Genomic DNA, 25917 nt, shown 5'->3' with positions numbered 1-25917 from the left:
AAATGCATTCCAGGCACCTACAACCCTCTGTGTTTAAAAAAAAAGTTTCTCTTAAACCTTTCACACATTACCTTAAACCTATGACCCTGAGTAAACTATGTCACTATTTGCACCTCTCATCATTTTATATACTTCTATCACGTTGTTCTCAGTCTTTGATGATCTGGTGAAAACAATCCAAGTTTTTACAATCTCTCCTTATAACTAGCATACCCCAATCCGGACAACATCCTGGTAAACCTCTCTTCCACTCTATCCGAAGCCACCACATCATTCCTACAGTATGGTGACCAGAGTTGCGCATAGTACATCAAACGTAGCCTTACTAAAATCTTATCTGTAACATGATGTGCCAAAGTTTACACTCAGCACACCTACTGATGAAGGTCATGCCATATGCCTTTTTTTATACTTTATCCATAAGTACTGCCACTTTCAAGGAGCTATGGACTTGCACTGCAAGATCCCTCTGTATATCAGTGCTCCTAAGAGTCCTGCTATTTACTGTATACTTTCCATTTGCATTTGACCTCCCAAGATATATCACTCACATTTTTCTGGATTAAAATCCATCTGCTGTTTCTTCGCCCAACTTTTCAACTTCTGTGTCCTTTGATAGTCTTCCTCACTACTTGCAACTCCTCCAATTTTCATGTCACCTGCAAACGTATTAATCAGACCACCAATACTTTCATCTAGGAGAAAGTGAGGACTGCAGATGCTGGGGATCAGAGCTTAAAAGAAAAGCTTATGCCCGAAATGTCGATTCTCCTTCTCCTTTGATGCTGTCTGACCTGCGCTTTTCCAGCAACACATTTTTAAGCAACAATACTTTCATCCAAATCATTACATACGTATATAAAAAATAAACAGCAGCAGTCACAGCACTGATCTTTGCAGAGCATCACTGATTACAGACCTCCAGTCGGAGAAAGGCCCTCCAGAAGTACCGTCTGCCTTCTGTGATCAAGCCACTTTTGTATCCAACTTACCAACTCACCATATTGCATGTGACTTTATGTTTTGGATCAGTTGAACACAAAGGGGTCTTGTCAATACTTTAGGAAAGACCATGTAGACAATACCCACTCACCTATCCTCATCAATCATCTTCATCATTTCCTCAAGAAACTCAATCAAGTTTGGCAAGACAAGATCTCCACTACATAAAGCCATGCTGACTATCCCTAATAAATCCATTCTTCTCCAAATGTGAGAATATCTTCAATAATTTCCCTATCACTAATGTAAGGCTCACCAGTTTATAATTTCATGGATTATCTCTGTTGTCCTTCATAAACAAAGGAACAACATCGGTTATTCTCTAGTCTCCTGGGACCTCACCTGTGGTGAAGGAGGATGCAGAAACCTCACTCAAGGTTCCAATGATCTCCTCCCTTGCCTCTTTTAGTATCCTGGTATAAATAAATCGGCTCTGGGGACTTAACTGCTGTTTTGTTTTTCAAGACACCCAACACCACTTCCTTCATAATATCAACATGTCCAGGAATAACGAGGTTCCCCCTGCCTATTCTTACCATCATCCATATATCTGTCCTTGGTGAATACTAGGCAAAGTACTCATTAAAGACCTCACCCAATTCCTCTGGCTACACAATTCAAATCCCTCCTTTATCCTTAAATGGACCAGTTTTTTCTCTAGCTACTAGCAGCAAATTACTGCAGATGCTGGAGTCTCTACTGAAAACAAAAAATGCTAGAAATCACAGCGGGTCAGGCAGCTTCCATGGAGAGAGAGCATGGTAACATTTCTGGTCTCGGTGATTCTTTATCTGAGCTAACATGAAGTGTGGAGGGGGCAGCATTTATGCTATAGTTGATGGGGCAGGGGGGGAGGTGGAGTGGTGGTGGAGAAAGGATGTTGACAGTGCAGATAAAGTGATCAGAATGTGAGAATGGCAGAACAATGGAGTGTCTGCCAGACTGGAAAGAACTGACTGTCACCGCTGTGGGGTGGGGGTAGTGTATATGGCAGCAAGAGAGAGAGGACGTGGTGACAGAGAGTGTAACAAGCAAAGCTTAAAAAGAAAGGAAAGGAAAGGAATGGGTTCACAATTTGAAGGTATGGAACTCAATATTAAGTTGTAAAGTTGGTTGTAAAGTGTTAGTCTGAAGATGAGATTTTGTTTGTGCAGTTTGTGCTATGAGTTGCTGGAGCATTGCATCATGTTGAGGACAGACAAGTGAGCATGAGAGCAGAACACTGATAAAATGACTGGCTGTGGTAAGGTTCCGCAAAGCGATCACCCGACCTGCATTTGGCTTCTCCAATGTTGCTACTTTGTCGCTCCTAATATATGTATAAAATGCTTTGGGAATTCTCCTTGATCCTACTTGCCATGGACATTTTTTATACCCCCTTCTAGCCCTCCTAATTTCTTGTTTAAGTCCTTTTCAGCTTGCTTCATACTCCTCAAGAGCTTTATTTGATTTCAGTTTCCAAAATGTTGCATATGTTTCCTTTTTTATTTTTGACTAACTTTGCAATGTCTCTTGTCATCAAGGTTCCTGAACCTTGCCATCTTATTTTCATCCCCCATAAGAACATGCTGTTGCGTAATTCTGGTCAATTGGTCTTTAAAATATTCCCACATGTCAGATGTGAATTTACTTTCAAACAGGCACCCATGCACACCTCTCCCCTCCCCCCACCCCCCTCCCCACCCCATCCAATTTCTCCAACTCCTGCCTAATACTGTTGTAGTTAGCCTTCCCCCAATTTAGCACTTTCACCAGAAGACTGGTCTTATCCTAATCCATGCTATCTGAAATTTACAGAATTATGATCACTGATCCCAAAATGCCTTCCCACTGAAACTGCAATCATCTGACGGGTTCATTCCCCAATAGAAGATATAGTATGTTCTCTGAAACAGTTTGCTCAATACTTACTCACTAGCAATAATTGTTCTAAGTTCCTCTGCATTACCTGTTACTATTGGGATGGTACTAGTGTCCTCCACCATGAAAACTGAAGCAAAGTATTGATTTAGTGACTCTGCCATTTCTGTGTTCCCACAATTAACTCCAAAGGGACTAACACTAACTTTAACTACTCTCCTTTTTAAATACTTACAGAAGCTTTTGCTAGTTTTCTTTCATAATTTGCCTTCGGGAAACTTTTAAAGAGCAATAATCTTCCAGCCTGACACTTGCCTTTGTAATTAGTTATGCTTTAGTTTTTGCCTTTATATGACCTTTAACTTCTTTGCTTAGCCATGGATGTTTCTCGCTCTCATAACCTTCCTTCCTTTCTGTTTTGGCAGAATATTCACAGAGCACTTTGGTACTTTTAGGAAATGCTGATGAATTAATTTGAGAATAGTAGCAGGAAGAAGAATTGTGTTAATATTGCAGCATGATTAAGGCAGAGTTGGACACTTTCACGGCCTGTCACAAACCCTTTTTAAAAATAAAACATTGTTGCTATTGGCATGTTTGGTCTCCGGAGTTAGATACAGGCAAAATGAAAGTGTTTTATGTAAAATGCTAAATGTGGACGACAGAAAATATGCATGACTAAAGACAGCTGTCAAGGGGATATTATAATGCCTGCAGTTAATTCTGATAGAGACTGACAGCATCCAGCCAGCTGTTCATCTGCAGACAATTTTTCTATCGCAACATTTTAAAACTATCTGAAAATGATAGAGAAGCCCCAATTTGATGGGACTTGGACTTTTATGATTGCTGAATATAACTTAAACTCCTGCTAAGGAATATTCTCTATATTCAAAATCAAAAAAAAAATTCATTTAAACTCAAACTGAATCCATTCTTAGGACGAAATGGTGCTACTACCGTGAAGCAATGTCATTATTCATTGCTGTACCATTTTTCCACACAGCCAGACAAGAATTAAAATACTTTTATCAAAAAATGCATGGGATTAATGTTTACATGGATAATGTTTTGGAACTGTTAAGAGTCACCCTTAATTGTTGCTTCATTATCAGAAAGTTACCACTTGAGAGTCTTTTCCCACCAACTTTGCCCTCAATAGAAATGCAAAGGAATCAAATGTATTTTGACATCACATGTTGACATGGCCAGTCATTTTTTGATGTGCTATTATATGTTTTTATTAAGTAATTTTGCAACAGGTCAAATTTGATTTCAGTGGCTTGTTGTAAATTAAAAAAATTGAATCTTTTTTGCTAAACGTTGTGGGTCGATGTTGAAGGTCGAGTTTCACACCAGATCGACCCTTACTAAATGGTACATGGTTTTCCCGAATGGTGGTAGCAATCAAGTTGTTAGTTTTTAAAGTTATAGCAGTTTGCTTAAAGGGGAAAAAAATTGTACTTGTTTAATGCTCTTATAACCTTTAAATGTTTCAAACGTCTTATAACCAATGAAATACCATATAAACCTGTGTAAAAGTTGAGATTTTGAGACCCGATTTTTCAGCAAAAAGTTTGATTCAATCTTTACATAGGTATATGGTTTTTGGCAGGTTGTGTTGCATGCTTGGTTTGATCTAAAGATAATTTAATTATTCTGGAATATATTAACAACAATAAATATTTCATATTAATTTTCTAACATTTATTTTATAATATGAACCATAATGAATTAGTTATGACATTTTACATTGAAAGCCTTTGAAATCATTCTGATCACATGGAGTCATAGAGTCATACAGCATGAAAACCGACCCTTTGGTCCAACTTGTCCATACTGATCAGGTTTACCAAACTAAACTCGTTCTATTTGCCTGTGTTTGGCCCATATCCCTCTAAACCTTTCCTATTCATATACCTGGCCAAATGTCTTTTAAATCTTGTAACTGTACCTGCCTCTACAGCTCCATCTGGCAGTTCATTGCATAAGCACACCACCTTCTGCATGAAAAGTTGACCCTCATGTCCTTTCTAAATCTTTCTCTTCTCACCATAAACATACGTTTTCTAGTTTTGAACTCCCCTAAGGGAAAAAAAAATTCTATTTGCCTTATCTATACCTCTATGATTTTATAAACTTCCATAAGGTGACTCCTCAACCTCCTACGCTCTAGAGAAAAATCCCATGTGATCCACCCTCTATAAAACTCAAACCCTCCAGTCCCTGCAACATCCTTATAAATCTTTTCTATACCCTGTCAATTTAATAACATCCTTTCTGTAGCAGGGCAACCAGAATTGTATGCAGTACTTCAAAAGTAGCCTCACCAATATCCTGTATAGCCTTAATATGGAGTTCCAATTTCTACACTCAGTGAGCTCACTAATGAAGGAAAGCATGCCAAACATTTCTTTATCACCACCCAGTCTACCTACACTTTCAAGGAACTATGTAATAGAACCACCTAAGCCTTTCTGTTTGACAACATTCCTCAGGGCCTTACCATTAACATCTGAAACATCAAATGGTTTAACCCAATAGCCTGATTGTTTGATCTATCTGGACTTATTTAATTAAAGAATGCTCTTAAGATTGGCAGGAATAACTACAATGCTGGTGTTGGTCAATTTCACAAGACAGACTGTGTTGTTATTAAGGCAGAAGTTGAATAGATCCCAGGAGACCAAACTTCTTTTGTTGTATTCTTACCCATTTCAAATTGCACACATTTTTGATTAATTTCTTGCAACCATGCTGATTCATTTGACCTTTTTTGTCAATATGGATGGCATATCTTTCTGAAATTTTGTTTGGAGAAAGTTATATGCTTGAATATCCACATTTGTTATTTTGTGTAATCCACCAAACAAAGTGGAAGTGCTGTGAAGCACACCTTCTTGGCTAACCTCCTTTACAATCATGTTTCTTCATCAATCTTCATACTGGCCCTGCACACTGGAGTGATCAAGTTTATTGATGTTTTATCCACCATTCAAATGCAGGCTAATCGACATGTGTTCTTCTCAATATCGAATAACAAAATAGTTACATTTTATTAATTTAACAGTGGGTTCCAGTATTTTTGATGGAGTTCTAAATTGCACCTTCTCATGAATTTTGTTTATCAGTTGGCACTGGCCTTCAATTCTAGAATGTCATCTTTCTTCTCTGAAGACATTGAGTCATATTGCTTCATGGATAATAATTGAAGCATTTTGCTAAAGCTCACTAATTCAATCTGCTGCATTTCTCTCCAGGTTAGGCCACTTGCTCAGTATTTGGCAAATTTTCTCATTTCTTAGGCATGTTTCCTAAATCTCTATCTATTTCCTTGAAAATATTAAACTCTTGCTGCTGCACAGCTATTAGTTCTCTTCGCAAATGTCATAACTTTTGGTTTAAACTGAGTTGCATACTTGCTCTTTCTCTAAGGCATCATGATGAGTGAAGGAGTACTCATTTGTCTTGTGGATTTGCTGGGAAATTGCCACCAGAATTGGGGTGGCAAAATCTAAAACTTCATGTTTGTACCTTCACATTAACGCACTATAGAAATCACTGGTAAATAGTAATCACAATGAAATTTTATCCTAAACTCTATAAGGATCAACTTTTACATGAGATTTGTGAAAAGAAAATCATGTTTTTAGGTCAAAAGTTTGGCAATGTTTATATGCTGTTTGCTATTTACATGAGTAAATACGGTAATTATGTTGTAATTATTGCAACGTAGGAAATATTAGCCTCTCTCTCAGTACGTGACGTTTGCACTTGATTTCATTAGTACACCACTGGAGTACTTTATTTTTGTGCTCATCACGTGATTATCACCTCTGATTCAAAAGCTATACTTCTACTAAATGTTTCATCAATAAATATGATCATTGAATCACTTATTTATGTTTACAACCTGATATCACATATGTTGCTGGTATCATAATCCAAACATATTATACTTTGAAATTGCTGTTTGTCAATTGCTGGAGAACTAGGGCAGTTAAGTGAGATCTTTCATTGCGCCATTGTAGTGTTGTAGACCAGTGGCCGCATAAGAGGGAAACAAAGGCACTAGCTTTCATCACTTGAGTGAAATTCCTTAAAACCAGATTGGAAAAGGGTGAGGGGAGCGGGGATAGGGGAAGTGGTAGGGAGAGGTTGGTCAATTTTTAAAAAAACTTTCTGACGAAAAATTTGACACCTGTATAATTAGGGAGTATACTTCTTCTGACAAGTAAAATAAAACTAAGATATACAGATGCTGAAGTTCTGAAACAAAAATAGAAATTGTTGGAGAAACTCAGATTGTCTGGCAGTATCTGTGAAGAAAAAGTAGAGTTAACGGTTGAATCCAGTGACCCTTCTTTCGAGCTGAAAGTATCTAGGAAAAGGTGATATACATTGCTGAGGTCAAGTATGGGTTAGGATGCCACGAGGAGTTAGCAGATAGGTGGAGATAAAGCTCAGAGACAGACAGTTAGGCAGACAAAGGGAAACCGTACTTAGTAAGCCAGGGTGAAATAAAAGCTGATAACAGGACCAATGAGTAAGTAAAAATAGGTTGACTATGCTGAAAGCATCCCATGTCAGACAAATGTCTGGATGTAAGACTGTAATGGTGGCCATAAAACTATTGTATATTGTTATAAAAACTCATCTGATTCACTAATGTCCTTGTGATAAAGTATCTGCCATCCTTACCTGGTCTGGCCTATATGTGAGTGCAGACCCACAACAATGTGGTTGACCCTTAACTGCCCTCTGGGCAACTAGGGATGGGCAATAGATGCTGGCTTAGCCAGTGAATGAATTAAAAGAAAAACACACTATGGTCTCCTCTACATTGGGGAGGCGAAATGCAGACTGTATTACGATCACCCATGTTCTGTCCATAAATACGACCCAGAGCTTCCAGCTGCCTGCCACTTCAACACAATTCTCTGACTAATATGTCTGTCCTGGGCTTGTTGTCGTGCTCTCGCAAGGCTCTGCAAAGCTAGAAGAACTGCATCTCAATTTTTGTTTGCAGATCCAGCAGCCTCAGGACTCAATATTGAATTTGATCATTTTAGAGCCTGAACATCCCTGTCAATGTCCTTTCTCTATCTCCACACCTCAGTCCCTGTCATGTCATTGGCTGCTTTCCACACAGTCAACCGTATTGATGGGCTCCATTATCAGCTTTTCTTTCTCCCTGGCCTAATATTGTAGTTCCCTTCATCTGTCTAACTGTCCTTCTGTCTCTCTGGTCTTTGTTTCCACCTATCTGCTCACCCCCCATCTCTCTGCATATATACGGCCTTTTCCTAACTACTATCAGTTCTGAAGAAGGGTCACTGGACTCAAAATGTTAACTCTGTTTTCTCTTCACAGATGCTGCCAAACCTGTTGAGTTTCTGTGGTAATATCTGTTTTAGCTTCTGTGACAAGCACCATCCTGAAACTGTGGTCATGGTTATTTCTTAGTCCTTGCCTGCAAAATTGACCTATGATAAAATTGTTCAGCATTAAGGAACAAGATTATACTTTGCAAAATTTGCCATGATACTCAAGAAATGGTGCCAGAAAATGATACCCTGGCAGTTTTGTGTCAATTCTACTATGCATACGTGCTACCTCTACATTTTAGGAGAATAGTGTATTTGAGGCTGGGCATATGAGTGGAAGGGCAGAATGCTCATAAATTTGAAGGTGGTAGGATTATAGAAAGATTAAGAGTAGGGTCATGCGATTGAAGTGAGCATCAATTTCCTTCCCCTGCATTTCAGAATATATCCTTCATGGATTGTACTTTACCAGATTGATGCATTTGAGGCAACTAAAGTATATTAAGAGTGAGGTTATATTGGTAGGTCAACCTTCAGGTTTAACACAGCTCTGGACTATTGTTGAGAGAAATACCTATCAGATCTAATACTTCAACACAAATAGTGACTTGATATTGAATATTGATGAAAAGAGAGACATATCGCCAAGTGTCTACATCTTCCACTTGTCAGAATGAATTATGATTTATACCAAAGCACCTCTTTCTGCCCTGTAGTGTTTTAATTGTTTGAAATTTGCCATTCTTGAACTTGTCCTGACAAGTGACAGCTTTGCTACTATGCCTCTCTTTCTAGCAATATTGAATTTCAACTAATGTTTGCCAAACTTAAATTTAGCATAGAAAGAGCAGTATATGTATAAGAAATGAGGTAAAGCAAATGGCAAAATGATATGGTCTTTTATCCCTAAAGGGAATTTGCTACAACTGGGATGTAGCCTATGTGGAAGGATTAATGATGCTATAAAGTACCATTGGACCAATTGAGAGTTTTCTGGCTGTCTGCACCCTCTATGTATTAGAAGTACATTTCCCTAATCCTGTCTTTCCAGTTTCTGTGGTTTGCTGATACAAAATGCTTCTTTTGACAATTCAGTCAGAATGTTATAAATAAAAATGTTCTTCTCTGATGACCAAATTACCTAATACCAGTTGTCAACAAAAAGAAACACATCAACAGATCTTGTCAAGCCTCTTAGTTGTCCTCTGGTGTACATAACTTGAATATTGCTTGAAAAAAAATAGTTTATTGCAGCTTTTCTTCTTGCACTCAGTAATAACCAATCTAAAGAGAAAAAGCACTTTTGTACAACATGGGAATGATACTAATTGTCAAAAGGGCAATGATTGGTGTTGTTTTTGAAAATGTATCAGTTATATGATGACTGATGGTTAACTGCCAAGGAGAATCCCTTGAGGAATAAGCCAGACAATAGCTGTTGCCTATTTTGTTCATTTGAATAGCTACAGTCATATATGTATTGATATGTGGTTTCTATTAAGTGCAAGCGTACCATACAGCAAGCTACACTGACAATCTTAAATTGATTGTTACATAGTCTTTACCATGATCAGAATTATTTTGCAAGTATAATCCCATCACGTGTATTGTTGGACACTATGCTTAAGAGAATTGCAGGCATGGGTTGGTTGGGCACCATTAGTTCTTGGAAATAGTTGCGATCAGCAATTTCTATGGCAATGCCTCTATACTTGCTTGCTTGCAAAATGATCAATGTTCTTGTTGAACAATTTTTGAATGACCCTCAGGTCCAGCCACATATTAAACTTGGCACAAAATATGTCCTGCTTTCCCCAAAAAACTGCATTATAAATTTGAAACTAAATGAAAAAATTTAAATTTACTGTGAAGGCCTAATGAACTGTTCAATAAGGGAAATGTACCATCTTTTTGCTACAGCGTTGGGCGAAATCCACGTGTTGCACTAGGGTGCAGAGGCATCCTTTGCTTTGTGTAATGTTTTCATGAACATAGCAAAGGATTAACATTAAGTGAACTTTTAATTGACAACCTTTCCATAACTGAATTGTAATTACCTCCTATTACTGTGACGTTTGATTTCCTTTGTTGCAGTGAATCAGCACTAACTTACAGTCATACAGAGAAAAATGAATTAAGAGCTTATATATTACATTAGGGATCCAGTGAGCAGTGGAAGACATTTTACGTGATAATGTTCCCAGTCTCAGCCATTCCATTATGGGACAGCGTTGAGTAGAATATAGATTCTTCCTCACAATCAAAAGAAAGTCAGAGATCAATTCACTGCATTCATGTTCAAATGTAGTGACAGAGCAATTGTTTTTTTACTGCATCATCTCAGTACATTGGATAAAGAAACGAGTGGGTAAAGGAAACATGGCCTCTGGATTATTGAAGAGAGCAGTGTTCATCGGTACACTGTAGAGCTCCTGACACATTGACCTAATTGGGAATAGCCTCGGAAGTTTGGATTCCCAATAGGGATTCCCCTGCTCCCAGTACAATCCATGAAAGGTTTCAACTCTGAGTAAGAGTTAGAGCTTTCAGACAGTCGCACTATAGATAACTGAATAGTTCGTCTGCAGACAAGTTGAAACCATGTCTAACTCCTGGGTAAGTACACAACTGACACACCATGTCCTTCATACTATGCCACTGACTACCCAGGCCCTGGCAAACCGCTAACTATTCACTATGATGTCATCGAGGGGTGTGTGTAAGGGAAGTTGGTGTGTGGTTGCAGATTTCAGCTTAATAATTATCCAGGGATTCAGTAGATTTTTAATCATTTAAATTTTCTTGAGTAACAATTAATTTGATGAATTTGCTAATTTTAATGGATTCTTTCAGAGGGTTTTGGATGCAGGGGAATTGATCATCAGAATCTCCAATTTCCCAGATAATTCACACAGTATGTGGCATCTGAGATTCTACATAGTCCCAATGCCCAACCCCACCACTCTGTTGCTCAATCAACCATCTGACTAGTAATTATTTGGATCAATGTTTTAACAATCACTATTAATTATTTCAATTAAATTTAATTTCAGTGCTGGACTTCTAATTACAAAACATAGCACCAAAAAACTGCAGCTTTATTAATTTGTTCTCTCACTTTTAAAGATTTCTTGTTTTGTTACTGCTTTTAAACCAATCTCTCAAAACATTATTAATTACAGACTTCCATTATGAAGGCCAACAATAAGGATGAATTGATTTTTTTTCTGATTTAATTATGGAAGCTAAACTTGTCAACAGACCAAAAGAGCCCGTCAATAGGGAAATTCATCTCAAATTTGTTTTTAATTGCCATTATGTGTGAAATATCTCCAAATCCAGAGAGAAATGTTTTCTGTCTCTTAGAAAAATACCTGATTTGACACAAATCTTAATTACCTCAAAAAGTGGACTGCCTCTGATCAGATGATTTAAGGAGACTTGCATCTCTAGGGGGTTGTATTGATCCAGAAGTCAGTACTCCAGTCACCTTCCTGATTCAATGTAAAATTGTATAACAGAGCATGCATTATGTGAAAATACAGCAACAAGCAATGACAGTTGGGTTGTGTCAAATGCCTTACCAATGTTCTATTGATTTAAGCTCCTGGAAGACTGTCTTTCTCTGCAATCTAAATGCATTTAGCACAGACATGGTCCATGACTACTTGATGCAATGCTTAATCATTTAACCAGTCACCTGAAGGCTATTGGGCAGGGATCAAATATGGATAGTTTCCACTCTTCCAGTCAGTTGTGATTCAATTGGCAGCACTCGTGCTTCTGAGCCAGAAGGCTATAAACTCATGTCAGAATAGTGACTTCAGTGCATGAAGTTAAGCTAACACTCTAAAGCAGTATGAAGGTTGTGCAATAGATGTAGTGTTCATTCAAGGCTCCATCTATCCACTTGGGTGGTTGTTGGAATTCCATGGCATTTTTGAAGAAAATCACAAGAGTTTGCCCTAGGCATTTCTCGGTCACTCAACCAACATCACTAAAACAGATAACATGGTTGTTGTTGCAATGCAGTTTGTGGGACCTTGCTGTGTATGTTAGCTATTGCATTTCCTGTATTACAGCAGTTAATGGGAGTAAGACGTTAGTTGGTTGCAAAGTGCAGTGTGGTGCCCTGAGATTGTGAAAGGAGCTTTTCTTTCCTCCATTCTTGGTAGAAGTTATCTGGCTGTTAATAATGTTACAAGAAGGAGACAGGCAGCTGAATCAAATCAGTTTTCCAATCTCTGTATTTGCAACACAGTGAAATTAAAGTGCTCAAACAAAATCTCAAAATTGACCCCAATGGTTTTCCTTACTTTTTGAATAATCAGACTTTGTGAATAATTAACACTAGATATCAGATTTATAGCTTACACAAAAGACTTAACAATTTATTAATAATATAATAGCTTTAGCAGAACAAAGTTAGACCACAAGACATTAATTAAAATGTCTAAGATGTAAATCCAGACATTTACATCTTGTTAACTCTCACCCCACTCTCTCAAAACAAACTGACACAGTTAAGCTATAAATCAGAAGGGAAAAGTACATAAAAACTGAAAGAACTGTGGTTGTAGTAAATCAGAAATCAAAACAGAAGTTGCTAGAAAAGCTCAGCAGGACTGGCAGCATCTGTGAAGAGAAGTAAAAGTTAATGTTTCAAGTCAGGTGACCCTTCCTCCGAACTGATGGTAGCTAGGCAAATGTCGATTTATATTCAAACGATAGGGTGGGGGAGAGGTTAAGAACTAAGTGATAGGTGGGGATAGATCTCAAAGAGAGAGAAGAACAATTGGACAGACAAAGAAGTGGATGACGATCTGACTAGAAGGGTGAAGGGCTGCTGATGGAAACTGTTTGTGGCTAACAATAGGTGTGTAATGACAGACTATCTGATAACAAGGATTGCACGTTTGGTGGTTGCAGGGGAATGTTGGGAGTGAAGGAAGAGTGGACCAAGGTGTCCCACAGGAACAGTCCCTGCGGAAGGGCAGACAAGGGAGGGAAGGAGAATAAATAAGATGGAACTGGCTAGTTCATATATGTAGCCTCCATGATTTGTAATGTCACTGGAACGTGGAATTATAGTTTTTGGTTTGTGGAATTTGGTTTCCGGTGACACCGATGCATGTAAATAGGTAGGTTCCAAGGAATACTCATTTATAATATAACTCTTATAACTGAGATTCTATTCTCCAAATGTTCAATAAGTTGATGAAGAGAGGACAATCTGAGATCAATCAATCCTCTGTCCTGTAACTTTCACAGGAACAATCTTTCTGAACCAACACAGTCCAAAAACCAATTCAAATTCTGGTCTTCCCCGACCACACTGGCCGTCAGCCCATGAGGTCCCAGTTAAACTTCAACATCTGCCATTTGCTTGAGCATATGACCTATCAGGAGACTATAGAGCACTTTTATCAAGAATCAAATTGCAATTAACTTGTAGACCCGGTGTCATGAACAAATGACAGTTTGTCTTTTTTTAGAAACGCAAGCTGTTGATCGTAGTTCAAAGATCACCTTCAACTCTCAGCTTACAGTTTACCGCTCCAGACCAAATTTTTTTTTAAAAATGAAAAACAGAGTTCTAACAATGATCAATAGTTAGTGTTGACATCCACCGTCAAAAAGTACACATTAAGGGTTTCTCACTGCTCTGGTCACAGGTCTTAGTTGATGAAATTAATATAATTTGTAGAATTGTAGAGAGTAGATTTCAGAACTTATTGCAGGAAATGGGAGTGTTTTGATAGAGAGAAAAGAATGATCTATTCAAGTCTAATCTGTTACGGATAATTTTGTCTCGATGCAATAGTGTAAAAAGAGATGGCGGCTCATTTTATATCTCTCTCTATTTTCAATTCCACTATGTCCCATGGAAAGAAAGGAGGGGGACAAGTGGGCAGCTGATTCACTGTCATCCTTATTATACTAATGCACAACTCAAAATTATGCCCCACCCTCCTCCACTATCCAACAGTAAAATAAATAATAGTTATGTCCTTACACAATATACCTGCATTTGCTGTGTTGCAGGAGTACCAGGAAAGAGAAATGAAATCCATTATGATTGCTGTGAAGAACCCTATCCAGATGTAACCTACACAGTGCTGATACGCAGGCGTACTCTCTATTATGGACTAAACTTGCTGATTCCATGTCTCTTAATATCTGGACTCGCACTCCTTGTATTCCTGTTACCAGCTGATTCTGGAGAGAAGATTTCATTAGGTAAGAATTAATTAATACCTACTCTTTTCATTGGTGGTGGAGGTAATTGGATGGCATATGGAACTTGTATTATCAAAAAAAGAAAATGCAAGACTTTCAGAACCTGAATCAGAAAAACATAATTCCATTATACCCTGTGGTAAACTTTTTTAAAAATTATTTTTGTTCAAAATTTGCCACCTTACTGAAGTGATTGTAGTCAGTGTTCCTGTCATGGTGTAGGTGAGAACCAATATCTGAACTAAGAGACTCTGCTGTGGGAATATGGGTAGCTAAGATCAAAAGTGAAAAGCAGATCTACACCTCTCTGGGTTACAAACTGACCTATGAGAAAACTGGCATAGGATAAATCAGATGAGAGAGTTGAATGTATGCCTCGAAGATTGATATGGGAGAAATGGATTACAATTCGTAGGGATGCATCATACATAGAATCCCTGCAGTGTGGAAGCAGGCCATTCAGCCCATTGAGTCCACACCAAAAGTCGGAAGGGCATCCCACCCAGACCCAACCCACACATTTCTCATGACTAATCCACCTAGTTTGCACATCCCTGAAGACTATGGGCAATTTAGCATGACCAATTCACCTAGCCTGCTAATCTTTGGACTGTGGGAGGAAACTAAAGCACCCAGAGGAAACTTGCATGGACATGGTAAAAACTTGCAAACTCCACAAAGATGGTCACTCAATGGTCGAATTGAACCCAGGTCCCTGGTACTATGAGGCAGTAGTGCTAACCACTAAACCACCATGCCTCCCTGCTGGGAAAAGAGAGGGAACTGTAACACCGGGTTAGCTTTCACTTGAACAGCACTTGCACTAGCGCCTTGCCAAGTTGTGTGACTAGGGCTATCGAGGGGGATTCTAATTAAATAGCAGCATGGGGTGGAGTTTGTGAAGTGTTCACATCTGAAATTTAGAAGGCTTTGCCAGAAAGAACAAAGCAGCTGTGCAGGATAAAGATACAGGGAGACAGGAAAGGACTGAGCGTACAAATTTAAGAGTGCACCAGAAAATAATGAGAGATTTGGGAAAAATGATAAAAGAACAGAATTACAGCTGCTTCATCTAAATATGTGAAGATGCTGGCACATGAGTGAACTAATCGAACTAGTAATCTAGATGCTCAGGCCAATGCTCTGGGACATTAGTTCGAATTCTGACATGGTTTCAAGTCCCATGGAAACCAAACCCAAAATTAAGTGCCACTTGAGCACGTAAATGCCCATTGTCAGGCATTCTCAGCATTGGAGGACCCAAGCGGTGCAAGTCCTGCCTGCCAACTAATCAGCTGTATCATGCTGTAAATGTCAATGGGATCAATGTCACCCCACCAGAGGCTGAGGATCACTGTGGGTCAATACACCAAATGTGAATGAAGATGGGATGGGGATCTTAAGGGGGTTGCAGAAAAAATGGCAGGAATTGGGACATAATACTTTGTAGTCAGATTTGCTGGCAATACAGTGATAAGTAGTTAGGAAAGCAAGTTGTAATAACGTTACCAAAATATAAAAGGTTTAAATGAGTGGACAAGACCTTTGCAGGTAGGTGTGTGTAATGTGGAAGAAAGTAAGGTTTTCCACTTTGGGTGGAAAATTAGAAAAGCAGAATGTTATTTAAATGCAGAAAGACTTCAAATGCTGTGGTGGGTCAGAGGGATCTGGGTGTCCTTATAAATTATAAAAGATTAGCAGATAGGTGCAGAAAGGAATTAGATAACTGGAATATTAATGTTTATTACAAGCCAAGCGTATAATAATACAAGGTACTGTTGAGATTACTTTGGAAGTACTGTGTACACTTTTGGTCTCCTTTTTAAGGAGAAATATGCTCCCATTGTGTGTTTGATCCCCATTCCTGCTAAGGTGGAATTGGGATTTACCTTCTTCCCTATTCAAGCTACCCCATGAGGGAGGCTGTGGCACGAACAGCCGGACCTGGGCAGAGAACTTGAAAAGACAGCAGGTCTGGTTTTCTGAAAAGGAAACCATATTTGACAAATTGCAGTTGTTCTTTTGAGGATGTGACAAATGGGATTCTCTGCTCCGTAGAAAATGCATCTCGATGTCAAAAGACTTTTGTTTAAAATTATCCTATTGAAAAATAGCAGAATCCTTGGAGAATTTGACAAAGTATATGTGGGGAAGATGTTTTCCCTTGTTAATGGGGGCGGGGCACAGTTTTGAAACATGGAGTCTTTCTTGTAAGACAAAGATGAGAATTTGTTTTCTCAGAAGGCTGCTCGTCTTTGGAATTATCTTTTGCAGTGAAAAATGGAGATTATGTCATTAAATATAAGTAAAGTTGAGTTGAATGGAGATGACAAAGTTTAACTACTGTGTGCCTACATAACAGAGAACACAGGATATCACATCCTCAAAGAATGCATAGCTCTGTCACTGTTCAAAACACCGCATTTGACATCTTAAGTTTTCTGCCCAAAAGCAGGTCTGACTCGTAGTGCCACGGCCTTCCCCACAGGGTTGTACGTTAGGACAAGGAGAGTCGAAGGGTATGAGAGGTGGGCAGGGAAGTAGTTAAGGCCATGATTAGATCAGTTTTCATCTTTGTGAATGGTGGAGTAATCTCGAGGGACCGACTGACCTTGATCTTGCTCCAGTTTCTCAGGTTCCTGTGTTTCTATGTTCCAAACTATCGCTTCCAGCCAAAGTGACACAGTATTGACGTGGTTTTGATTTTAGCTGTCAAAGTAATTTATTGCTGCTATTTTTGTTTCAATTGGACTGCATAACTGGCAAATCTTATGCTGTTTCACCTCGCCACTTCTTTTCTGACCTACAGGAATCACTGTGCTCTTGTCCTTAACGGTATTCATGCTACTTGTAGCTGAAATAATGCCAGCAACATCTGACTCTGTCCCTTTGATTGGTGAGTTATTCACACTTCACAATATCTGTACTGCATTGCTAAGTAAAATAGACATCGATGTAAATTTGTAGATTTGTCAATTTAATTAAATAGATTGCAAAAACAATGGATAGTGAGTTCCCTAACAAAAATTAATATTGTTTTAAAAAGTGGAAAATTAAAACTTTCTGAACCCCCAACCTCGGTTTAAGTATAATAACTAAAAAGTGAAACTCAGGATTTCACACACACTGGCATATTTTGTGATGGTATTGCACATTTTGCATGTTGCAAAATACTTGGATGTGAATTGCTTTTTGTGTGCAAACTGGATAATTTCATTGGTGTCATTCTTGAAGGGTTTAGCTTCTGTTTTCTAAACTGATGTAATTCCAGCAAGAATTCTACCATCTGGACTAAAGATCTTCCACAAATGAAACCATCTAAATGAGCATTCCAAAATTAAAATAAAAGAAATGCTAACATTTGAGGAAGGATTGGAAATAAATAGCTGCATTTTGAGGCACTGAAGTAAACATTTTATGTCAGAATGCCAATGAAACGTAGCTATATAATGAGTTCTGGAGGGCTGTTGTGGCATAGTATTAGTGCCTCTGTCTCTGAGCCAGGAGACCTGGTTTCACATCAGACTTGCTCCAGAGGTGTGTCATAATGTCTCTGAACAGGTTGATTTTATAAAGAACCTAGAAAGAGTCTTACATGGAATATAGAACAAAACAGCACAGGAACAGGCCGAACATGACACCAAATTAAACTAATCCCCTCTGCCTGCCCTTGGTCTATATCCCTCCATTCCTTGCATATTCATGTGCTTACCTAAAAGTCTCTTAAACCTGAATTGACCTTGACAAACTGCTTGCCTAGGTTAAAATCAAAGTGTAAGCCTTTGATGTTAGAAATGTTTATAAGACGTTTGAATATACTTGGCATGCTATATTCTTAGATTTCTTTAATCCTAGAATTGTGACTTTCAATGGTTTGGGGATCTCCAGCTCTGCATCAAGAGGAATGTGTTCAAGCCTTTTCCTGTTTCACTATTACCCAGAGAGTCTTTAGTTTTTGGTTATTTTCTCAATGTCAACACCTCGGCCCTCAGAGTCAGGTTGCTAGTCAAGCCGAAATCCTTTCCTCCAGTAGTACAAATTCTTGTGATTGTTTGATATTTCATATTCTTGCATCGGTCCTGATGAATGCAAGACACAAAGCTTTCCCAACTTGTCTCCCTTTTCAGAAATGAACCATTTCTGTTGATACAGACATGTGTATGCATGCGATACGATGGAGGAATGCTGAGATGGTGAAGAGACAGATATGTCGTGGGATTCACAGTTGTCCCACTGACAGAGTTAAAAATACTCAGAAAGTAACTTGTCGCAAGCCCAATAAATTAACATAGTTCAAGCCGAGGAGAAACAAAGTTACATAAGAATAAGATTGATTCAAAATCATTGAAATGTATTGTTTAGAAATTTGTTCACAAGAGGTGACAGATATCAAGCTTGAAATGTCAATGAGGTGTTTTGAAACTTACTTTAGTCACTGATCTTGAACTCAGGATCTCAATATGCTGGTCCTTGGAGTTTCATTGGAGAGAAAACCCTTTTTGATGCAACACAATTCTGTAGCAAACATCAGAGATACACATCTGTCAAATTGGGAAAGTAAGATATTTTATGGGATAATGCACACAACTGGAATTCCTTGGGTCTCCAAGCACTAAACATAAATGCATTTCCCGAGTGGTATTTCCGATCAGAATTCCTCAGACATACTCAAGGTCAGTGCGGGGTCAAGTGATTTACAAATGTCAGACATCTCCATATCAAGGTTGGTACATCTTTGGTATGAGCTACAGGAGGGTAAAACAGTACCGATTAGTCACTTTGTGGTCACATTTCTTTCTTTTTCCTGTTGCATGAGACAGGTAAAGCACATCAAGTCATACAGTTGTACAACACAGAAACAGATCTTTCAGTCCAACTTGTCCATGCTGACCAAATATTCTAATTAATCTAGTCATGATTGCATCTTTCTTTTTTTGTAGCTCATTTTCCCTTTTAAGAGCCTGAAGCTAGAAGCTTTAGCTTGAGCAGTCCCCTCCACATAACTCACTTTGATAAGGAAACTCTTCTGCTTTTACCACCTGCAGTAGAAAGGTTGGAAGGATTCCCAGGTATTATGTTTTGAAGACGCCTTCCATGACCATCAAGGGATAAGTGGCACTCAAATCCCAGTGTCTAGGGCTCAAAGTCTAGGAGTCTATGTGCCCTGTATCAAGGCCTCTTTGGACATTGTGTGTTATTCTTGTGCAGCTGAGCAGTTGATTATATTTATGTTGGATTGAAGAAGAACAGACATCTATTCCCTCATAGGGTCCCATTTGCATTGCTGAAGGGATCAGAACGTGGAGAAATTTCCAGTCAGCTTTCTTTAATTGCAACTAGCAAGTCTCTCAACAACCCTAACTGATAATTAACCTCATGGGCATGGATAACGCTGTTGGTCCTAAACCATCCTCCACAGACATAGTCAGCACTGAAAATTACATCAGAAAACAAGCAAGCCAATCAATATTAGCAGTCTCAATGCCCTTTGTTTCTCAGTTTCATGGAAATGATGGTCAGGCCTGTTATACCAGACATCTGCTGCCTTCTCCTTATGGGCCCAATGATTTCCACACCAGAAATACTTTGACTAGGGAGGACATAGAAAAACTGAATTAAATACTTAATTTGTGATTCATCTTGAATGATGGAAAAACTATTTCCCAATGCATAAAGACGCATTACAGAAATTCACCAAGGCTACTTAAGCAGCACCTCCTAAACCCATGGCCACTACTCTTTCGCATATTTTCCACTCAATGCCAGCTCCACACCCTGATTGTTGTGATGGAGTCATGTTATATCACCATTTTCTCATTATGTTGCTCACTTGTGGTGGAGTATCAGTATCGGGAGAGTACTAGTTGGTTGCCCTCAATTTATGTGTGTATATATGTATGTGTATATGGCAATTGACAGGAGTATTATCCAACAAAATGGGTCACCAAGCCACGGAAACAGATATTAGCATCTCTGGAAGTAGATTTTATGAATGGTCTTAAGGAATTTTAGAGAAGTTTAAGTAAACCTGTACAGCTATCTGACTAGACAGCACTGCCTCTGCTGTTTGGTTTCATATATCTCTGGACATCAGAGTTTGTTCTAAGAAAGTGAACAAACAGTGAAATTTATAGCTGGCCTTGAAGAAACCTGTATGGGAAGCTCACAGCCGTGGGACATCTAAATGTTTTTCTGAAAGGTGTAACCTTACTTTTATTTTTATAAATCTACAATTGTGAGTAGAATGGGTTTTTTTTAATATATAGAGTCATAGAGATGTAGAAACAGACCCGACATTCCAACTTGTCCATGCCAATCAGATATCCTAAATAAATCTAGTCCTATTTGCCAGCATTTGACACATATCCCTCTAAACCCTTCCTATTCATAGACCCATCCAGATGGCTCTTATATGTTGTAAGTGTACCAGCCTCCACTACTTCCTCTGGTAGCTTATTTCATATAAGCACCACCCTCTGTGTGAAAAGATTTCCCCTTAGGTCCTTTTTAAAATCTTAGACTTCTTGCCTTAAACCTACGCCCTTTGGTTCTGGACTTCTCCCCCCCCCCCCCTTCCTCCCCCAGGGAAAAAAACCTTCTCTATTTACTCTATCCATGCCACTTATGATTTTATAAACCTCAATGGTCACCCCTCAGCCTCCGACGCTCCAGGAAAGATGGCACCAGCCTATTCAGCTTCTCCCTATAGCTCAAACTCTCCAATGCTTGTAAATCTTCTCTGAACCTTTTCAAGTTTCACAATGTCCTTCCTATAGCTTCCTATAGAAGCAAAGAGGTCCTTCTGCAGCTGTACAGGGCCCTGGTGAGACCACACCTGGAATATTGTGCGCAGTTTTGGTCTCCAAATTTGAGGAAAGACATTCTGGCTATTGAGGGAGTGCAGCGTAGGTTCACGAGGTCAATTCCCGGAATAGCGGGATTATCTTACGCTGAAAGATTGGAGCGACTGGGCTTATATACGCTTAAGTTTAGAAGGCTGAGAAGGGATCTGATTGATACGCATAAGATTATTAAAGGATTGGACACTCTAGAAGAAGGAAGCATGTTTCCGCTGATGGGTGAGTCCCGAACCAGAGGAAACAGTTTAAAAATAAGGGTTAGGCCACTTTGAACAGAGTTGAGGAGAAACTTCTTCACCCAGAGAGTGGTGGGTGTATGGAATGCTCTGCCCCAGAAGGCTGTGGAGGCCAAGTCTCTGGATCCTTTCATAAAGAGTTGGGTAAAGCTCTTCAGGATAGTGGAATCAAGGGTTATGGGGATAAGGCAGGAACAGGATACTGATTGAGGATGATCAGCCATGATCATAATGAATGGTGGTGCTGGCTCGAAGGGCAGAATGGCCTACTCCTGCACCTATTGTCTATTGAGATCAGAATGGCATGCAGGATTCCAAAAGTGATCCAAAAGTGGCCACAACATGACCTCCCAACTCCTATACTCAATACTCTTACTGTTAGGTTCTTTTCCCGAGATGCAATTCGGACACATCGACTTCTGCAAACAGTTAAAGTTTATCAAAGCTTGTACAAGCTAGCTGACCCCTTTGACCCTCCTCGCAGGCATGTGAAGTCGGGTCAAAGACGCCCCGAACAAAGAAAACACAACCCCTTTATAAGGTAAGTTGGTAATGCTCACAGGTACACTGGCCACTCCCACCTCCCCATAACATGTGACCCCAGGTACAGTGGTAGGATGAGGTCATCCTTGGAGATAATGCAAATGTAAATGCCCTAGTCCTGGGGAATCGTTAAGCAAACAATTTCCTGACTCCATGATTCCCCAAGACAATGCAGTTGTGCTATGTCCTAGCTTCGGGGGATAGTTACGAAAGCATTTCTGAATGGAAGGGACTGAATAAGAGTTTAACTTGACAATAGCAGCAGAACAGCAGTAAATGGCCACCTAAATGAACTGTGAGTCATCCACATTCCTGCATGCATGTCGCCCCCACCCAATGACAGTACAATTTAACCCTTTAACATTACACTAATGTCCCGAAAGGTAGTACAATTTAATCTTTTAACATTATATGACCAATAAAGGTAAGCATACCCAACACCTTTTTCACTATTCTATCTATTTGTGATTTTACTTGTAAGGAACTATGAACCTGTTTTGTTGAGATCTGTCTTTGATTAAACATTAAAAATATAAAACGTAAGTACTAAATTATCCTGGAGCAGTGCTTTTAGAGAACTAAGACTGTGTTGTTTTCTGGGTCTGTAGATTGTTAAGGTGCAAAGGTGTAAAGTGATGTGCTCTTCCTGTTGGATGTGGGACCCAAGGAGATACTGAGACAAGAGATCAGTTTGAGCCTGGTACAGTTGGTAAAAGTAATGAGTCAAACAGCCAGGATAAGCAGTAATAAATCAGAGAATGAGGTAGGACTGATAAATTAAACTGCATTTATTTGAATGCAAGCGACTTAACAAGTAAAGCAAATGAACTCAAGGCATAGTTGGGATCATGGGTCTGGGATATCATAGCAATTACAGAGATGTAGCTCAGGGAAAGATAGGACTGACAGCCTAATATCACAGGGTATAGATGGTATAGGAAGGATGGAAATGGGGGGCAAGAGGAGGGGGAATGGAAGGGTAACTTTTTTTTTCTTTTTATTTATTCATGGGCATTACTGGCCGGCCAGCATTTATTGCCAATCCCTGGTTGACCTTGAGAAGGTGGTGGTGAGCTGCTTTCTTGAACTGCTGCAGTGTACTTGCTGTGGGTTGACCCACAAAGCCATTACAGAGGGAATTCCAGGATCTTCAGCTGCTTCATCAATGACATTCCCTCAATTGTATGGACAGAAGTGGGGATGTTCACTGATGATTGCACCCTTTCAGCACCATTTGCGATTCCCCAGACACTGAAGTAGTCCATGTAAAAATGCAACAAGATCTGGGCAAGATCCAGGCTTAGGCTGACCCAGTGGCAAGTAACATTTGTGCCAGGCAATGACTATCACCAACAAGAGACAATCAAATCACTGTTCCTTGATATTCAATGGTGTTACCATCACTGAATCCCCCACTATCGACATCCTGGGAGTTATCATTGATCAGAAACTCAACTGGACTCACCAAATAAATGCGGTTCCTACTAAAGCAGGTCAGAGGCTAGCAATACTGAGGCGAGTAACTTCACCTCCTGACTCCCCAAAGCCTGTCCACCATCTACAAGGCACAAATTAAAAGAGTGATGGAATACTCTCCACTTGCCTGGATGAGTGCAGTCCCAACAACATTCAGGAAGCTTGACACCATCCAGGACAAAACAGCCTGCTCGATTGGCAATCATTCTCTCCCTACACCACTGATGCTCAGTTGCAGCAGTGTGTACTATCTACAAAATGCAGAAATTCACCAAAGATCCTCAGACAGCATCTTCCAAGCCCATGACCACTTCCATTTAGAAGAACAAGGGCAGCAGATGTATGGGAACACCACCACCTTCAAGTTTCCTTCCAAGCCACTCACCATTCTGACTTGGAAATATATCACCATTCCTTCACTGTCATTGGGTCAAAATCCTGGAATTCCCTCTGTAATGGCCTTGTGGGTCAACCCACAACAGGTACACTGCAGCAGTTCAAGAAAGCAGCTCACTACCACCTTCTCAAGGGCAACTAGGGATAGGCAATAAATGCTGGCCGGCCAGTAATGCCCGTGAGGGACTCCAGCAATGTCCTGGAGCTGAGATGACTGACCTCCAACAGCCATAACTATGTGTCAGGTATGTCTCTAATTACCCAGAGAGTTTTCCGATGATACCCAATGATTCCAGTTTTGCTAGAGCTCTGTGATGTCACACTCGACTGAAAGTAGCCTTAATGTCAAGCACTGTCAATCTCCCCTCCCCTCTGGAATTAGTATGGCTGTATTTAGGGAGAATACTCTGAGGAGTACGTCCTGAGAAGATTTTTGGGTGGAACTGAGAAATAAGAAAGTGATGATCATATTACTGGAATTGTACTATAGATTCCCTGCCCCCCCCCCTCCCCCCCGTAGGAAATTGAGAAGAAAATTTGTAAGGAGATCTCTGTTAACTGTAAGAATAATAGTGTTCGTAATGGCCGGGGATTTTAACTTTCCAAACATAATTGGGTCTGCCATAGTGTTAAGGGCTTGGATGGAGAGGAATTTTAGTGTGTAAAAGACAGCTTTCTGATTCAATATGTGGATGTACCTACTCAAGAAGGTGTAAAACATGACCAACACTTGGGAATTAAGGCGGATCAGGTGACTGGGGTGTAGGTGGGGGAGCATTTTGGGGCCAGTGATCATAATTCTATTTGCTTTAAAATAACGATGGAAAAGGATAAACCAGATCTAAAAGTTAAAGTTCTAAATTGGAGGAAGGCCAACTTTGATGGTATTCGGCAAGAACTATCAAAAGTTGATTGGGGTTGAATATTTGCAGGTAAAGGGATGGCTGGAAAATGGGAAGCCTTAAAAATGGATAACGAGAGTCCAGAGACAGTATGTTCCTCTTAGGGTGAAGGCCAAGGCTGATAAGTGTAAAGAATACTGGATGATGAGAGAAATTGAGGTTTTGGTTAAGAAAAAGAAGGAAGCACATTGTCAGGTGTGGACAAAAAGAGATTAAGTGATTCCCTAGAAGAGCATAACGGCAGTAGAAGTTGGCAGATAGAATTAAGGAGAATCCAAAGGCATTTTAAAAATATATTAAGGACAAAAGGGTAACTAGGGAGAGAATAGGGCCCCTCAAAGTTCAGCAAGGTGGCCTTTGTGTGGAGCCACAGAAAATGGGGGAGATACTAAATGAAAAATTTGCATCAGTATTTACTTTGGAAAAGGATATGGAAGATATAGACTGTAGGGAAATAGATGGTGACATCTTGCAAAATGTCCAGATTACAGAGGAGGAAGTGCTGGATGTCTTGAAACGGTTAAAGGTAGATAAATCCCAGGACCTGATCAGGTGTACCTGAGAACGCTGTGGGAAGCTAGAGAAGTGATTGCTGGGCTTCTTGCTGAGATATTTGTATCATCGATAGTCACAGGTGAGGTGCCGGAAGATTGGAGGTTGGCAAACGTGGTGCCACTGTTTAAGAAAGGTGTAAGGATAAGCCAGGGAACTATAGACCAGTGTGCCTGACATTGGTGGTGGGCAAGTTATTGGAGGGAATCCTGAGGGATAGGATATACATGTATTTGGAAAGGCAAGGACTGATTAGGGATAGTCAACATGGCTTTGTGCATGGGAAATCATGTCTCACAAACTTGATTGAGTTTTTTGAAGAAATAATAGAGAAAATTGATGAGGGCAGAGCAGTAGATGTGATCTATATGGACTTCAGCATTTGACAAGGTTCCCCATGGGAGTCTGATTAGCAAGGTTAGATCTCATGGAATACAGGGAGAACTAGCCATTTGGATCCAGAACTGGCTCAAAGATAGAAGACAGAGGGTGGTGGTGGAGGGTTGTTTTTCAGACTGGAGGC

The 25917-nt window shown here is 39.6% G+C and overlaps 1 protein-coding gene across 4 annotated transcripts in view; it reads left to right on the top strand.

Moving 5' to 3' along the window:
• The window catches only part of chrna8 (cholinergic receptor, nicotinic, alpha 8), a 203510-nt gene that overhangs the window by 127140 nt on the left and 50453 nt on the right, over window positions 1–25917 (top strand). For all 4 annotated transcript variants that reach the window (XM_043715308.1, XM_043715303.1, XM_043715315.1 and 1 more), the window contains 2 exons: window positions 14235–14429; window positions 17239–17325. In XM_043715308.1, coding sequence (XP_043571243.1) covers window positions 14235–14429; window positions 17239–17325 — 282 coding nt within the window. The remainder of the gene's footprint in view (window positions 1–14234; window positions 14430–17238; window positions 17326–25917) is intronic.

Source organism: Chiloscyllium plagiosum, chromosome 2 (genome assembly GCF_004010195.1).
Source record: "Chiloscyllium plagiosum isolate BGI_BamShark_2017 chromosome 2, ASM401019v2, whole genome shotgun sequence".
Lineage (NCBI taxonomy): Eukaryota > Metazoa > Chordata > Chondrichthyes > Orectolobiformes > Hemiscylliidae > Chiloscyllium > Chiloscyllium plagiosum.
This window is presented reverse-complemented; position numbering and strand designations above follow the sequence as displayed.